This window comes from Aquarana catesbeiana, linkage group LG01 (genome assembly GCF_042186555.1).
Source record: "Aquarana catesbeiana isolate 2022-GZ linkage group LG01, ASM4218655v1, whole genome shotgun sequence".
NCBI lineage: Eukaryota > Metazoa > Chordata > Amphibia > Anura > Ranidae > Aquarana > Aquarana catesbeiana.
Window position 1 is genome coordinate 190,690,805 of NC_133324.1, and position 18,088 is coordinate 190,708,892.

General features: G+C 41.1%; 1 protein-coding gene across 3 annotated transcripts in view; it reads right to left on the reverse strand.

Annotated features, from left to right (window-relative positions):
* MCC (MCC regulator of WNT signaling pathway) overlaps positions 1 to 18,088 on the reverse strand; it is a 530,407-nt gene that overhangs the window by 30,202 nt on the left and 482,117 nt on the right. For all 3 annotated transcript variants that reach the window (XM_073624625.1, XM_073624626.1, XM_073624627.1), the window contains one exon: positions 9,340 to 9,574. In XM_073624625.1, coding sequence (XP_073480726.1) covers positions 9,340 to 9,574 — 235 coding nt within the window. The remainder of the gene's footprint in view (positions 1 to 9,339; positions 9,575 to 18,088) is intronic.

Genomic DNA, 18,088 nt, shown 5'->3' on the forward strand with positions numbered 1-18,088 from the left:
CACCGGAAGTGGAAAGGATGCGCGTCACCAGAAGTGACAACACCAGAAGGAAAAGCCAGCCTTAAACATACAGATAAGATATATCTTTTGGTTACGTGTCGAACATTGTTGTGGCAGCCCTAATAATTAAAAAATTATTTTATGGCGGATAAACAAAATTATGAATTTGAAAAAATTAGTATTGTGTATTGGTACCTAAAAAATTCCATGTTGTTGTACTGTGGTAGTAGTTACCCTAACATTTAACTCTTTGCTCTCTTTTGGTTTGTTAAATATAAAATTGTTATATCTGATAAATAAAAAGAGAGCAGTCCTGTTGTCCTGACAGAGAACCAGTGCTATCCTGTGCACTCTTCAGTGTAATCTCAGGCACTATTATCAGCCCTATCCAGGTCACTTATGTGAACTATAGAACACCTCCAAGGAGAGGGAAGGTGTTCTGTAGCCATAACACACTTCCTGTTTTAAAATGACAGCACGGCTGCTTCATAGCACAATGAGTGAGCTCTGTAGCCCTAAGACAGAAAGTGTTTATTAATGGCAGGATCACCAGGTGAAATTCAAGTAAATCAAGGCTGAGAATAAAAAAAGGAATGCAGCCACAAAATATTAAAAGTGTATTCTTAGGTTTAGATATACTTAACCTTTTTAGGATTACAGACCCTCCAATGGATTGCCCAAATTGTATGCATACCCTCAATTACTGACCACTAGAAGGGAAAATGCAAGGATGTAAGCTCATGGCAATTAATTGTTAAATGCAACCCAAAAGGTAGCCAGTAAATGTGCGTTTTTGTGCACGACAAACGCACCAAAACACGTGGTAAAAAAATGTGCAAAGTAAAAAACCCAAAAAGGAGCTTCTCCGGCACGTCCGTTGTACGTAGGGGAGCCCATTTAAGTGAAAAGCCTGTGCTATGTGTGTTGTGCATAAAAACGCACGTTCATTCAACACGTTAGTGAATGCAGTCTAAACACAGCTCCTGAAATTCCTTCTCCTGTGTCTATCTTCAGAAATCATGCATAACAAATATTCCATGCAAAGTGTGCTACTCATATCAAAACCATGGGCAACAGTGACTTTCTTTCCATTGACCCATTTATTCTTCATTCTTTACACGGTGCACAAATTTAAGCTTTTGCAGAGATAGTGGTTTTATTGAAACCTCTCACTGTCAGTTACAATTCTATTAACTAGATTTATTTTCTTACACAGTACATGTTGACATTGTATATGGTATAACATATCATTATTATTACAGACAGCACATAAACAACTAGTGTCTCTTCAGTGTGGAACCACAGAAAAGGGCTCAGATATCCAATCGCAGTCTGCAAGATAATTCTAATAGGCTTATGCCACAGCCACAAGCCTTTCTGAGCCCAGCCGCCTCCCCACTTATGCAGCATTATGCCAGATAAACAGGAGGCCGAGAAAAAAAAAGTGGATGGGTCTTTTCCCCAGAATGTAGGGACTTTATAAATGTTTACACTACACTTGGGTTATACAATGCCCTGGTGTACCTACTAAGTGTGACTGTAAGGATGAAATAAGCACTTATGGTAGATCTTCTGTAAAATGTTTAATAGTGACAGAAATGCAAACCATTTGTCATCTGATACAAAGGATTTGCATCTAAAAATGGCCAAACACAGAGGTTATCTGATTCAGAAACAGATAAGTCTATCAAACAGTTTCCCTTCACCCAGCATGTGCATCCACTCATCTACTGACTCTTTGAAATTGCCTTTTAAAGAAGAACCCCACAAAGTTGGTACTTGCAGCATTTGGAGAGGTTAAGTATAATCTGTACTTCATTATTGTCCTTTGCTGGAAACACTGCAGAGATATTCAAACTCTGCATCCCTTTGTATGTAGAGCCACCTATTTCAATTCAAATCGTGTCAGGACCAGCATTGTTTGGGCAACAAGTGGACCACAGGAGATTTCCCTTCAGCATTAGCAGCAAAGGCAAGCGTAACTTGCAGATTAAACTCCCTGCTCCCCCAAATGCTGCAAAAACACAACTTTGTGAAGTTCTACTTTAGAAACATATGAAATCATGCTCAACAGATACTGCCCTGCCACTGCCATATAGGGACAGCAATGAGTGGTATGGCGATGGAAAAAAGTCTGGGACAAGATGGTCACACTCTATAGGATAGAAAGAAATTTCAGAAGAACCTTTTACATAGATTTTGTGGATATCTAATTCTATAGGGGAAGATGGGATCATAACAAATGAATTGCTTTTAGCACATATTACTATTATACCTAAAGAGGGGAAAGACCCTAACCTGTCCATAAGTTACACATACAGATTTTTGGTCCGCACTGGAATCGGATCGCATGGGTGTTCACACCCATGTGATCTGATTCCTGCACCATTTGACAGTTCGCACTGCGATATGTGAACCGGTCTGGGGGCGTCATTAACTTTCTATTCACAGCCGCAGCGGTTCGCATAGGGCAGTGTGAACTGCCTGCGAGTCCAATGCGATGCAGGAACCGGCACTGTAATCATGCTGGTTCCCGCATTGCGCTAGTTTGAACCGGCACTAAAGGTGAATGACTGGTTGTTTTGACTTGCAATCTCTACTTATGCATCTTTTTCACTATATGCTCAATTTAAATAACCCAGGTTTCTGACAGGTTTACTTTACACATTAAAAGGTATACCTGAAGAAAGATTACTATCTACAGTAAGTGTGGAGATTAGAAGGATTCACAACTACACACCTTGCAAGTGGAATTTTGTAGAAAGGATTACTTTCTCGCACTCTTTTTCATGTGGTGCCCAATGCCAATATTACTAACACATGAACAGTGGTGCTTGTAAACTAATAAAATCTCTTTACCCGAACAATTGTCAGAACTAGATTAAGTAATTTTCATCAAATCTTTTTATCGTCTTCAGGTCATTATGTTTTATCCGGAACATTAAGATTTATGCAGGGATTTTCATAGTCTAATTAATAGTGCAATTATTTAAGCAAAGCACAAAAATATGACTTTGAATATATTAACACAAGTGACTGTAATAAATCTAGTTTAATTAAGACTGCAGTATGAAAGACTGATTTACACAAACTTGTTTGCTGCTTATTGTGCGGATGATCATGAAGTTCAGCACATTGGAGAATGGGAAGGACACCGGTGAAAAGAGGCAAGTACTACTCATAGGATCGCATTCAGCATGCCAAGAAATGACTGATAGGATCTCATTCAGTATTAATACACAGCATTCAGGGTCTCTACTCCCAGCTCACTTGCAGGGAAACCCAACTCACAATCACAGTCACCGGCGTTTTTTTGTTTTTGAAAATACTAGATTCCTGGCAGTCACGCTTAAAGGGGTAAACTTCTGTCAGTCACTGGCCCTCCAGCCCCCCCATTTTACTTACCTGAGCCCTGGAATTTCCAACGGCGAGGACGCGCTCGCCCTCTGCACAGGGGTTCCCGGCACTTGATTGGATAGGGACTGGGCCGAGTCTGGCATTCATGTCTATTGACGCAAATGCTGGACTCGAGAGCGCGCCCGCAAGGTAACCCCCTGGGAGAGTGCTTCTCCTAGGGGGCTGATGTGGGGAGGGGCCGAGACCCCAAAAATCGAGGCCAGTCTGTGCAAAGCAAGCTGCACAGTGGAGGAAATTATATGTTTGTTATTTAAAAAAACAAAGCTTTACAATCACTTTAATGTCTGACTGCAATACTAGGAGATAATGACTCATCACAAGTATGCAGATAAGGAAATTAGACTTTCCTGATCTGCTTATTTCTCAGTCATTGCCTCAAAAGTACTGTAGATCATAATAGTCACTGTAGAAATGTCAGTTTCCAAATTTCTAAATACATTTTAAGGGTCTATGAACATTATAAAAGGTCGTTCTTGAATTGTGTTTGCTATTTACCACTTTTATACCACTGAGTATTAAAAGTATAATTCCAGTGAAAACCTAACAAAGCTAAAATCTACTCCCATCCTAAGACTGATTTTATCTACCCTGTATAAGGAAAGAGGTCTAGGCTTACCAATTCTTAAGTCGCTCCAGTCCGGTCACATGATCGGGTTCCAGCACTGGCATCAGTGTAGAGGAGGGACAGCCAACAATGGATGCCCCATAGTAAGCCTACTTCCATCTTTACAGTCAAATTTGAGAACCCTCCCCACCTAAGCTCGTTACGTGTTCCCAATCACACATACCTGAAAAAAGTTAGTTGTCTGGAGCACATTTATACATAGGACACTACATGCAGCTTCTACTGCATTGACTAGATGGCAATGTGGAGATAAGGGATAGACCAGAGGGACTGAGAGACAGTGCATTCATATACAATGTACCACTCATGCCTTACAATCTTTAGCCCTTTGCTGGGGCACACAATCCTGCACATCTAGTTAACAACGGATAATGAAATCTGCCAGCACAGTGCAGACATGGTTAACTATGGCAAACACAACCCCCCTGTTTTCAGAAAAGAACACATATAAAAAGGTGAGCAGAATTTTTTTTTAGTAAATTCAGATCGAACATAGAAGAGCTGAGCAGCAATATTTTTTTTTCTCTTTTAAGAAGTATTTGATATTATCTCTACTTTCCTACATATTACTGTTCCCCTAGACCCCTTGACGTGTCTACATGGTGCACTAGACGAGGAGCAATACCAGCCAGCCACTCTCACTAAGGTGACAAGTTAACAAGCATGAAAATTGGTAGCAAGGCAGTGGCTATCACCACACCCTACAACTTGACAACTCTGACTAGATCAGGTAAACTTGAGGCTCACCAAAAATAATTTGGAAATTGTGGCAAGGCTGGCTGGAGGTTCCAGGGTTAGCTTCTTCCCAACTAGTTTGAAATCACCCATTACAAATATGGTACCTTTTCTGGGCTTTTATGTTGTGGGCAGCAAGATGATGTACCTATTATTATTATTATACTACCTATTAGTACCCATTTATCCAGTATCCAGCCTATAGGGTGGATTTAATAAAAGCAAATAGATTGTGCACTGTGCAAGTGCTGTTGCTCCAGAGCTTAGTAAATGAAATGAAGCTTCACTTTGCAAAGACCATAAAAACAGCATTTTTGCTTGCACACGATAGGATGATGGAAGTCGGCTGAGCTTTCCCTCATTTTCCAAGCCCTGGAGCAATTGCACTTGCAAAGTAATCAGTCTATTTGCCATTAGTACATCGACCCCTATAAGTTCTCTCAAGAGCTCCTTTAGTGGTAAACTTTTACGACTATTGGGCAGGTTATGTAAACACACACACACACAGTGGATATAAAAATTCTACACACTCCTGTTAAAGCGGTTGTATACCCGCACATGTAAAAAAAAAAAAAAAAAAAAAAAAAAAAAAAAAAAACCCTGTAAGGCAAAGGCATAACGAGCTAGTATGCACCACATACTAGCTCATTATGAAATACTTACCTTAGAACGAGGTCCCCGTATCGCAGCCCGGTCTACGCTGAAGGAGCTGACATTTTGCCCTTGGCGTTTCTTCCGGGTTCTTGGCTCCGGCGCTGTGAGTGGCCGGAGCCGCAATGACATCACTCCAGCGCATATGCACGGGTGTCTTCTTCCCGGCAAGGTCGGGCAGCATCTGGCAGACCTTCAGCCGGGGATTAACAGCACATGCGCCGCTAATGTCAGCGGCTGCGCGCAAAGTGAATATCTCCTAAACCGTACAAGTTTAAAAAAAATGAGACAAAGATGAATCATTTCAGAACTTTTTCCACCTTTAATGTGATCTGTAAACTGTACAACTCAGTTGAACAACAAATGGAAATATTTTAGGTGAAGTAAAAATAAAAAAATAAAATATGGTTGCATAAGTGTGCACATCCTTAAACTAATACTTTGTTGAAGCACCTTTTGATTTTATTACAGCACTCAGTTTTTTTGGGTATTAGTCCATCAGCATGGCACATATTGACTTGGCAATATTTGCCCACTCTTGTTTGCAAAAACACTCCAAATCTGTCAGATTGCGAGGGCATCTCCTGTGCACAGTCCTCTTCAGATCACCCCATAGATTTTCAAATCTGATTCAGGTCTGAGCTCTGGCTGGGCCATTCCAAAACTTTAATTTTCTTCTGGTGAAGCCATTCCTTTGGATGTATGCTTTGGATCGTTGTCATGCTGAAAGATGAAGTTCCTCTTCGTGTTCAGCTTTCTAGCAGAAGCCTGAAGGTTTTGTGCCAACATTGACTGGCATTTGGAACTGTTCATAATACCCTCTACCTTGACTAAGGCCTCTGTTCCAGCTGAAGAAAAACAGCCCCAAAGCATGATGCGGCCACCACCATGCTTCACGGTGGGTATGGTGTTCTTTTGGGGATGTGCAGTGTTTTTGCGCCTAACATATCTTTTGGAATTATGGCCAAAAAAGTTCAACCTTGGTTTCATCAGACCATAACACATTTTCCTACATGCTTTTGGGAGACCTTACATGTGTTTTTGCAAAATTTAGCCGGGCTTGGATGTTTTTCTTCATAAGAAAAGGCTTTTGTCTTGCCACTCTACCCAATAGCCCCAGACATATGAAGAATACGGGAGATTGTTGTCACATGTACCACACAGCCAGTACTGTCCAGATATTCCTGCAGCTCCTTTAATATTACTGTAGGCCTCTTGGCAGCCTCCCAGACCAGTTTTCTTCTGGTCTTTTCATCAGTTTTGGAAGGACGTCCAGTTCTTGGTAATGTCACTGTTGTGCCATATTTTCTCCACTTGATGATGACTGTCTTCAGTGTGTTCCATGGTATATCTAATGCCTTGGAAGCTCTATCCGCAGACCATGGCTTTCGCTGTAGGATGCGACTAAGAATATGTCAGGAAAGACATACTAGAACAGCTGAACTTTATTTGGGGTTAATCAGAGGCACTTTATATGATGGCAGGTGTGTACTGACTCCTATTCAACATGCATTTGAATGTGATTGCTTAATTCTGAACACAGCTATATCCCCAGTTATAAGAGGGTGTGCACACTCATGCAACCACAATATTTTTTTTTTTTACTCCCCCCCCAGAAAAGAAAATTTCAGAAAAGTTCTGAAATTAAATATCTTTGTCTCTTGTTTAACATCACAGAAACCTGACATATTAACAGGGGTGTGTAGATTTTTTATATCGTGTGTGTGTGTGTGTGTGTGTGTGTGTGTGTGTGTGTGTGTGTGGTGTGTGTGTGTGGTGTGTGTGTGTGGTGTGTGTGTGTGGTGTGTGTGTGTGGTGTGTGTGGTGTGTGTGGTGTGGGTGTGTGTGGTGTGTGTGTGTGTGGTGTGTGTGGTGTGTGTGTGTGTGGTGTGTGTGTGTTGTGTGTTTTTTTAATTATTATTATGCTACATAAATGAGAATATGTGACAAATATAAAAAGCATTTAGCCCAATTCGGCTGCAAAAGGGGAAATAAACCAAGTTTTCTCTTTGAGCCCAGGTTCACACTGCTGCAGGATTGAAATCGCACGATTTCATTCCCGCATGTCAGTCTGACCATTTCAGATACATCTGCGCTTTCCTGCACAGATGTCTATTGAAACTGCACCTGAAATCACCAAAAAAAAGTACAGTAACTACTTTTGGGAATCAGTGCGGCGTCACACCGATTTGGACGGTTCCATTGCGGGCAATAGCCGCCAATTTGGCGTGTCAAATCGCATGCTAAACCACATCAATGTGAACCAGGGCTGAAGAGCAGTTGTATGTGGTGTGCTAGATAGAACGACTGCATGTAGACTGTACTGGAATAGCCTGCAGGTCTCAGCAGACCAAAATTATCCCACGGCTAGCAAGGAGGCTGAATATTTTGCTGTGTTTTGGTCTTCGCTGACCCCCTGCAATGGAAATCTCTATGGTTTTGTTTTGCAACGCTAAGGAATAAATATGGGCAGGAAACCCTTAAAAATACACATTGGAGTCTGGACCACCTTTCTGCAAGCTATATGTTTGAAGGTGACCCCTACTGTTATAAAATGACTGAAACTGGACTTTAGAGTCTTTGCTGTGAATTTGAGAATGAATTACCTCTCAGTAGAAGTAACTAGAAAGTCAGGGATGCCTTGTTCAAAGCTCTTTTACTGCTTTAAAAATATGTTCATGTCTATAGTTTGAGCACAGGTACATTTTAACAGAAAATATTTTTGAATTCCAATTGGCTATTGTGGAGATTCATATTTCACTTTAACCACTTGCCAACCGGCTCACACCGATATACGTCGGTAGAATGGCATGGCTGCTCAAAACAACGCAAGGGTACGTTGTTCCCTTTAAGAGGCGCCAGAGGGGTGCAGGCACCCACAGCACAGCGGGGGACCCGATGCGCATGGCCGGCAGATGCGCGAGCCGCATGTGATCGCGGGCACAAGAGCCAGCACGGGGATTTGTACGAGTAAACACACAAATCCCTGTTCTGTCAGGGAAGAGGAGCCATATTGTGTGTTCCTAGTAAGTAGGAACAATGATATGTCTCCTCCCCCAGTCAGTCCTATCCCCATACAGTTAGAAACACTAACTAGGGAACACATCTAACCCCTAGATTTCCCCCCTAGTGTTAACCCCTTCCCTACCAGTGACATTTACACAGTAGTCAGTGCATTTTTATAGCTCTGATCGTTGCATAAATGTCAATGGTCCCAAAAATGTGTCAAAGGTGTCCGATCTGTCTGCCGCATTGTGGCAGTACCGCTAAAAAGCACAGATCGCCGACATTACTAGTAAAAAAAATTAAAATGCCATAAAACTTTCCCATAGTTTGTAGACGCTATAACTTTTGTGCAAACCAATCAATATAAGCTTAATGCGATTTTTTTCTACCAAAAATATGTAGAAGAATATATATTAGGCTAAACTGATGAAGAAATTTATTTTTTAAAAACATTTTTGGGGATATTATAGCAAAATTAAAAATTATTATTTAGTTTTTTTAAATTGTTGCCCTTTATAGCGCACAAAAATAAAAACCACAGAGGTGATCAAATTCCACCAAAATAAAGCTCTATTTGTGGGGAAAAAAGGACGCAAAGTTTGTTTGGGTACAGCGTCGCACAACCGAGCAATTGTCAGTTAAAGCGACGCAGTGCCAAACTGTAAAAAGTGCTCTGGTCAGGAAGGGGGCTGAAGCGGTTTTATAGTAAAGACAGTGATGCCTGACAATTCACTGTGCTGGGTATGAACTCTTCACGGGGTAGGAAATGTGGCATCAGAATTGTATAATGCTTTACTTAGGACACTGTATCTTCCTCCAGTTTTACCATTTAGTGATAACAAAATAACTATTCAGCGATCACAATAGGAACATTTTCTATATTGGTTTCTCATATCTAGACATACCTTCATTGCCATAAGCTCCTGCATCAGGACAGCATTCTCCAGATCTAGTCTCTGATTGTCTCCCCTTGGCTTGACATCATAGCTCAAAGGATCAATATGAATGCTCTCCAATTCCAGCATAGTCAGTTTAACTGCAGCCCGGTCATTCTTCAGCTGCTGAATATAATCTTTCAACCTCTGCTCATCCTCTTTTGAGAACTCTGTGTCACAGCTACTGGCTGTAGAACTGGTGGTACTAAAATTGAGAAAACATACAAAATAGGATACAGTTCATTTAAAGCATGTCCAAAATGATTTTCACTCTCTATAGCAATATAAAGCTCTAACTGATCCAAATAACTAGGTCAACTTATAAACTTAAACTACATATAGAAAATCTGTTTATGAGAAAATCCATCTCAGGTTTGCCATTTTCATTCTGCGAAACTGCTGAACATTTAGAGCAAGTTGCAACGTTAGTGCTGTGCATTGAATTTTAAATGGACTGGCCATTTGACAGAAGCAATTTGGAATGCACAGCTGTAAAGCACTAAGCAGAATCAGCAGTTTTCTCTATAGAACATCCAGCGCAGAGTCACACATTGGAGAAAAGGGGAACTAGGTCATTACACTGCAATTTTAAAGCAGAAAGAAAAAAAAATAAAATGAAAAAAAAAAAATACAAAGATGACACAAGCTAGTGAAATTCAAAGCAAGAAAATTAGAAAAAATTTTAAAATTATTTAAAATTAGAAAATATGGGTTTATTTATAAATTAAAACTAAAAATAAAACAGGCAATAACTAAAAAAAAAAAACACACACAATCACTCCATCAATGTTGCATATACAGTATAGCTACACATATCATTGATTTTGCCCCCAAATACTGCATTCTTCTCTCCCTCCTCCTATTATGTTGTCCCTATATGGTGCACTCCACTCACTTTCCTGCCATCACACACTTCTTTTTCCCTCCATCTCTTTCCACTCTACCTCTACACCACACCCTGCTGTTTTCCTCCTATCCTGCTGCCCCTTTGCACTGCACTCCCTTTTCTCTTATTGTATTATCCCTTTATACTGCAAACTTCTCTCCCTCCTTCAGTTACATTGTAACTATATGCCATACTGCACCTTTAAACTGCACACTTTTTTTCCACCTATCCTGCTGCCCAATTATACTCCACTCTTATCCTTCCACCTATCCCACTTGTCCCTACATGCTGCACTCTTTGTTCCTTCCTTTAACCTACAGGTTTGTCTGCTTCAGATTATCCCTCTGCCCCTACATAATTGACTCTTTTTCTTCTTTACCTCTGCACCTCTATCCTTTTCTCATATCCACTGGCCCTTTATACTGCACTCTTGGCTTCCTCCTACTATCAGTGTGTCTCCTTCCTCCTATCACATGATCTCTATATCCTGCACTCCTTCCTCTTATCCTGTTCTTCCTATACCATACTGAGCTTTTCTTCCACTAATCATTTTGCTCCCTATATACCAGGCTTTGTTTTCCTTCTTCCTATTCACTATACTGAGGGTCAGCAACCACTAGATCACGGACAGGTGACTGGTAGATCCCGGTCTGGGCTTGCTGACCTCCTATCCCAGAGCATTAGACAGAGTGCAATGCAGAGGGATTACTTGTAAAGTTGGAGCTGTAGTAGGGAGCAAGAGCTGCATAACCAGATGCTTCCTCTGTAGTGCTGGCTGCTATCCTATGTGGAGTGATACCAACTGCACTCCACTTCTTATCCCGACTAGTGGTCTCCAGAGTGGTACCGGCAGCAGGAAAGAAGAGATTTTCAGGTCAGTGTGAAGCAATACATTGGGCATATTAGTATAGGGCTGCTTTCACACTGATGCGCTGCGGTTTACCCACACCGTGTGCTCAGTGCAGTGTACCTGAAGTTTTACTTCACTTAGCCATAGATTTCTATTATAGCCTACAGGTTTTGTGCACTTTCTGAATGCAGGAGTTTTGTTGCGCTTTCAGAAAGTGCACCACACCTGCAGGATATAATTGAAGTCTATGGCAAAGTGCAGCTAACCCAGGAAAGTTGCAGATGCACTGCACCTGCAGGGCAGGTAGACCACAGCACATCAGTGTGAAAGCAGCCTTATAGGGGGCTCATTTCCATTTTCCATTTTGGGACCCCGCAGAAGCATGCAGTTGCGGGGCACTTGCAGAGTGGCCCCATTTACTTGAATGGGTCATAATTGGCAGGTGGTAGCACCCACTAAAAAGCAACAGGGGGCTTAATTACTGCTCTGTGAAGGGTTAGTGTGTGGGTGTGGCGCTGTCCTAATTCATAGAAATACTTGGTAAATCGTGTGTAGCCAAATCCCATATGTAAAGTCGCATATAAAGTATAGACCAAAATTGCAAATAAAAAATTCAACAAAAATAAAATAAAACCAAACATAAAACAGCAAAGTGACTCCCTTTGGAGTGTGTAGGTGTAACGTTGTCCTAGTTTAAAAAATACTTTGTAAGTCATGTGTAGCCAAATCCCACATGTAAAGTTGCATGTAAATTATAAACAAAATATAAACAAAATCGCATATAGCAAATTTAACGGCTAGGTTGGCCCCCTTTGAATTGGGGGAGGGGGAAGGGGAACAGGGGATGAAATCAAAAAATGACTTTAGCCAAAACTATTCCATCCGCATAAAAACCCCATATAATGATTGATTTAAAAGTCTTTGACAAACATAACATTGCTGAATAATTACATAGGTTAAATCGTGACTAGTGCTCAGTGCAACTTAAGTGAAAAACTTGACATCTTTGTAAAACAAGGCAGGTATTTGTATTAATCTTGGTGACCAGGTTCTCGTGTCTTGTGATCATGCGGACACTCACCAGCTTCTTTAATCCCTGCGGGGGTAATGCGCAGTCACAGTGTATGCCACTGTGCGGCAATCCACAGGCTGTTTCTGGGTCACGGTGACATTTTAGGCATAAGAGAAGAAAGAGGAGATTCCATAGCGTAAAACCATAAAACACTCTTTATTGAACACAGATGAAAGCATGGTACTCACATTTAAGCAGTTTATAATAGGCAACCAAATGGCATCAAAACAGGAGAGCGTCAGATTTAAGTTGGTGATCCTCTGGGAGATGATGCAAAAGCGCCAAAATAGGCCACGCCCTACGTGTTTCGTCATAGGGACGTCAACTGGAGTGTTAACCTAGCCGTTAAATTTGCTATATGCGATTTTGTTTATATTTTGTTTATAATTTACATGCGACTTTACATGTGGGATTTGGCTACACACGACTTACAAACTATTTTTTAAACTAGGACAACGTTACACCTACACACTCCAAAGGGGGTCACTTTGCTGTTTTATGTTTGGTTTTATTTTATTTTCGTTGAATTTTTTATTTGCAATTTTGGTCTATACTTTATATGCGACTTTACATATGGGATTTGGCTACACACGATTTACCAAGTATTTCTATGAATTAGGACAGCGCCACACCCACACACTAACCCTTCACTTACCTTCTGTTTTTTCCACCTTGGGGAAAATCACATCTGTGGAGGCAGCAGTCCTTTATGCGATTTCTTCCATCGTTTCCATTTTTTCCATTTTCTCCACTTTTTTCTCCACTAGGACAACGTTACACCTACACACTCCAAAGGGGGTCACTTTGCTGTTTCATGTTTGGTTTTATTTTCGTTGAATTTTTTATTTGCAATTTTGGTCTATACTTTATATGCGACTTTACATATGGGATTTGGCTACACACGATTTACCAAGTATTTCTATAAATTAGGACAGCGCCACACCCACACACTAACCCTTCACTTAATTACTGCTCTGGCATGTGTACACCTTTGGCTGCTGCCTCAGCAGCTAAAAAGGGGAGGGGATTGGGGGTGGTAAAATGGCGACTCAACAGCAGGGTTTTACCACCCCCAACTTTACGTATGAATGATCACTAAGGGTGCCGCTGCCAAATGCAACTAAGGGCTCATTCTCAAGTGCAGCTGGAACTGCTGTTCCCTTGAAAAGCGATCTCTGTTTGACAGGTGGTGAAGAAGCGATATGTTGCCTCCTCGCCACTTGATTTAAACCCATGATTGCCATGCAATGCACGTGACTGTGACATGGCAGTACAGCAAAACAAAAACGGAAGGCGCGCACATCTAGTGCATTACCAATGACATTTATAGAATAATAAAATCAATGTAGAATAGTGCAGACACGTGCTGAATCACATCAAGAGGTAAAAGCTGACGTGTTTTGGGGGCGAACCCCCTTCCTCAGAGCTAAGCTACTCAGTGCTTTTAAGGGCTCACTGAGAGTTGCTACTTTGCGAGTACCCACTTTTTACTGATTTTATTATTCAATGAATGTCAATAAATGTCATTGGTAATGCACTCTGTGCACGCCTTCCATTTTGTTTTGTTTTTGTAGCTTCTATCGGATTACCCCATCAGAGGGGGGGCAGCATCCACCAGCCTCCAGTCTTTGAATTTTGATGTCCTTGTTGCGCTGGAAGTGACTGCTTTTTTTTATGGTAGTACAGCAATTAGAGGTTTAAGTAAAGTCGGGTGGGAAGAGGCGACATTGGGCGACACTGTGCCTGGTGATCTTGGACTTCTCCCATGTTGTTCAGGTAGATCTCCACCACTTTAAAGTTGCCCACCCCTGTGCTTTTCTTACTCTTATGCTCTGCTCTCCTTCATCCTGGCATGCATCTCCCAAACGACACACTCTGTTCTTCTCTTCCCCATTGTACTGTGCCCCATGAACTGTATTGTCTCATTGACAATTTCCTTTTTTTTGCGGTCATACTTGCTCTATACTTCTTTCCTACTAATTCCTACTCCCCTGACCTTCAAAGCTGAAGGTGGTTCCAGAAAATATGCCTCTCCTGGGAAGCTTACCTAATTTTTTAGGTATTCTCTTATCGGTCTCGCTCACCTTCTCATATAATACCCAAAGTACTTTTCCCTATACTAATTCCCTAATCCTATATGCCATTCAGTGCCATCCACAAACTGGTTTATGCCTGTCCTGACTTAATGAGAAAGAGCATGGCTTAGGACCACTTTGGCTAAGTAGCAAAACAAAGGGGAAAAACAAGACTATTTATTGGAAATGTTTACATATTCTACTTATTAGAGAGTTTCATAAAATACTATCCCTTTCCACAGATGCCAGTTAAGCCCCATGACATTGTGCTGGAAAGTGGAAGCTCTGCTCAGCTCCAAGCTAGGCCAAAGGCTCTCAATCTGTCAGCAAGGAGAGCTGAGAGAAGCATGTGGAGAAAAGATTTAATAAAAGCCCTGGTCACAGAGGACAACATAATTGCATATGGCATCATACAGACCTCTTACAAGCTAGCCTCTTTAGAGCTGAACATGGCCACAGACTGGCACGCAGCACACTGCTGGAGCTTCGATCAAAAGTGTGGTTAAAATCCCTGCAGGATGCTGCTTTGTCTGTTGTACATTCACTCCTCTCCAAGATGCAGCCAGAGCAGTAGGCTCCAGTCCAGATCTTAATCTTATAGCTGTGTCTGCCTGCTATAGAGCTCAGCTAAAATATGACATTGGTATAAATATGCTGGCTTCCATAATCTAATAGCATTTGCCAAGATGAATGGCTTTTGTAGAAAGATTTTAGACTGGTGCCCGAGATATGACTTTGGATTCAGCATCATTCGGAATTTGCCTAAGTTGTTAAAATAGTACAGAGCAATAAATCAAAACATATTTCCTGTATTACAGGTAGACGCATGAAAACTGCCATAATACATCACTGGCACTTTAAGCGTTATTTAATCTTAGGTAGTGTTACTGCCAAAAACTAGACAACACTCAGAGAAACGTGTTTAAAAGAAAAACAATTGCTCTTTTTTCGAGTTGTACGACTTCCATGTAAGGGACAATGATACGATCTGAATGGAACTGAATAAAATAGACCAGGCAAGTACAACTGTTGCAGTCTGGCTGACAAGCAGCACCCTAGCTGCTAAATTGCATCCATTAGCCACTAGAAAATGCTAGTTGCCTGGCTGTCATGCCGATCCTCTTGCTTCAATACTTTGGGACAGTGACTCAGAACCAGAATACAGATACTTCTGGATTAAGGGTCGGTTCACACTGGCATGTGTGCGTTTAGGTTTTGACAGCCCATTCTTTTGAATGTGCTGCCAATGCACGAGAAGGCACAGAAATTAGCGCAAGCACTACTTTTCCAAATTACACCGCACCAATATACACATAGATAGAGAGATAGAGAGATAGAGAGATAGAGAGATAGAGAGATAGATAGATAGATAGATAGATAGATAGATAGATAGATAGATAGATAGATAGGATAGATAGATAGGATAGATAAGATAGATATATGATGGGTTTTGGCAAGTTTAAGGTATAGTTATGTATTATGTTAGAGTTATTAGCACTGTTATTTTGTTCTAACTAATACAATGAAATGAACCAAATTAAATAGCTTAGCAAAATATGTAGTATATCCATTTTTAGCAAATTAGTTGCTGCTGTCGTTAATATTAAATATATCTAACAGGAACAAAAACAGTCAAGAAAATGCCTCCTAAATGTAATCTTTAGTTGGTTGGTTTCACACAGGCTGTGAGCACATGGCTATAATGACTTAGAATTTTAATGTGCAGGTAAAATCTGTAAACTTTTCTAGCACCAGGTTATTATCGGTTTTAGTCCTGAACCGCAGTAGGTAACTAATCAGTTCTTAGCCAGAGCAAGCAACTTTCCAGTTAGGAATTTAAGTAGTGGTCACAACTGCATTGTATGCATTGTCTTCATTTCTAACACACACATTCATTACCACATTGCAGAGAGTTTTGATTTCCTTTCATTTTTTAGGCCCTGTAATTTGTAGAAATTTATGTTTTCTTTAAGTAATATAGAGCAAAATATAAGCACATGTAGAGAATCCTTTAAGCTAGGAATTCATTAGCAGAATTTCTTTCTGAAACTGTCCTTTAAGCCAAAGACAATTGGATTAACACATATGAACCCAGTACCTTCTATAGTTAAATAAACTGACAGACAAGGGTAAAAATATACAGTATTGAATTTTAAAGAGAAACTACCGTATATACTCGAGTATAAGCTAGTATAAGTTTTTCAGCACTTTTTTTGTGCTGAAAGTGCCCCCCTCGGCTTATACTCGAGTCAAGCACTTTTCTGCAGCAGAAAATGACATTTTCCAAACCGACTTTGGGGCCCCGTATCTTGAGGCCACTTGGTGCTAGGAACCGAGATACGGGGCCCCAAAGTCGGTTCGGAAAATGTCATTCTCTTCTGCAGAAAAGTGCTTGACATTTTCCGAACCGAATTTGGGGCCCAGTATCTCGGGGCCACTTGGTGCTAGGTTTGGTGTGCAAACCCAGTGGAACTAGCACTACAACATATCTAAAGCTGGGGTTCCTAGCACCAAGTGGCCCCGAGATACAGGGCCCCAAATTCGGTTTGGAAAATGTCATTCTCTGCTGCAGAAACGTGCTTAACATTTTCCGAACCGAATTTGGGGTCCCGTATCTTCTAGGAACCACAGCTTTGGGTATGTTGTAGTGCTATTTCCACTTTGTTTGTACACCAAATTTGGGGTTCCTAGTACCAAGGGGCCCCGAGATACGGGGCCCCAAATTCGGTCAACTGTGTCCATCTGCAGCAATGTCATTTCGGGACCCTTTGGCTCCAAAGACCCCAAATTTTGGCTGCAGCTAGGGGGCATCTAGGAACCCTTAACTATCGAGTTTGAAGTTAGGGGGACCTATGGCTGTAAATGGGCACAGTGAGGCTGCAAATGGGCATTGTTGACCCTCTTCCACTTACAGTAGCTGCGCATTTCTCACCCTAGGCTTATACTCGAGTCAATACGTTTTCACAGTTTTTTGTGGTAAAATTAGGTGCCTCAGCTTATATTCGGGTCAACTTATACTCGAGTATATACGGTATAATAAATTGTCAATTTAGATTTTTTCAGTTTTTTTTTTTTTTTTACGTCTTTGGTACTGGTTTTCTTTTGCCAACAATCTGAACAGGCAGGGAAGGTAATCCTTTAAAAACCTGAAAAAAGCCTAACTCTCAACCTCCTGGCTGCAAATGAGAATACAAAATATTTGTATGCCATGTTTACCAGACTAAAAAATATTTACTTTTAATCCTGAAAATAATAATAAGTACATATCTTACTCCACATCCCAATGCCCCTTATCTAATATTCCTTGTCCTTTTATATCCTCCTCCCCCTTCCTCACTCCCATCCCACCCCTCCCAAGCCACCACCAACAGTTGCTAGATCATCCCAGATATCATCACCCTCCCACCATCCCCTCTCTAATCCCCTCATTCTTTTCTACGACTCCTGCATACACACAATATCATCCAGCAATCCAGCTGGAGCCCCAAGGGACAGGAAACAGCGTGGATATGGTCCACTCTCTCTCCAGGTGGACATATACTTCTATGTACATAGTGCTGTGCTCCTTACTAGAAAGACCACAGGAACCTGAGGCTACTACCCCTCCACTCTAAACTACTTCTTCAACCCACTCTCACACTCTCTGTTCTAATTTGTGCTTTAGGTATCTCATTGTACACAAACCTGTTCGCTAATTTTACAAATCAATAAACTATTGGAGGGAAAAAAGTACATTAAAACTACTATACTTTCCCTTTAAAGGATACGTTCATCTTTACAAGCTACGCTTGCTTGCTTCCTTCCCTCTAACTCACCTTTCTGGGGGAGGGAGCGGA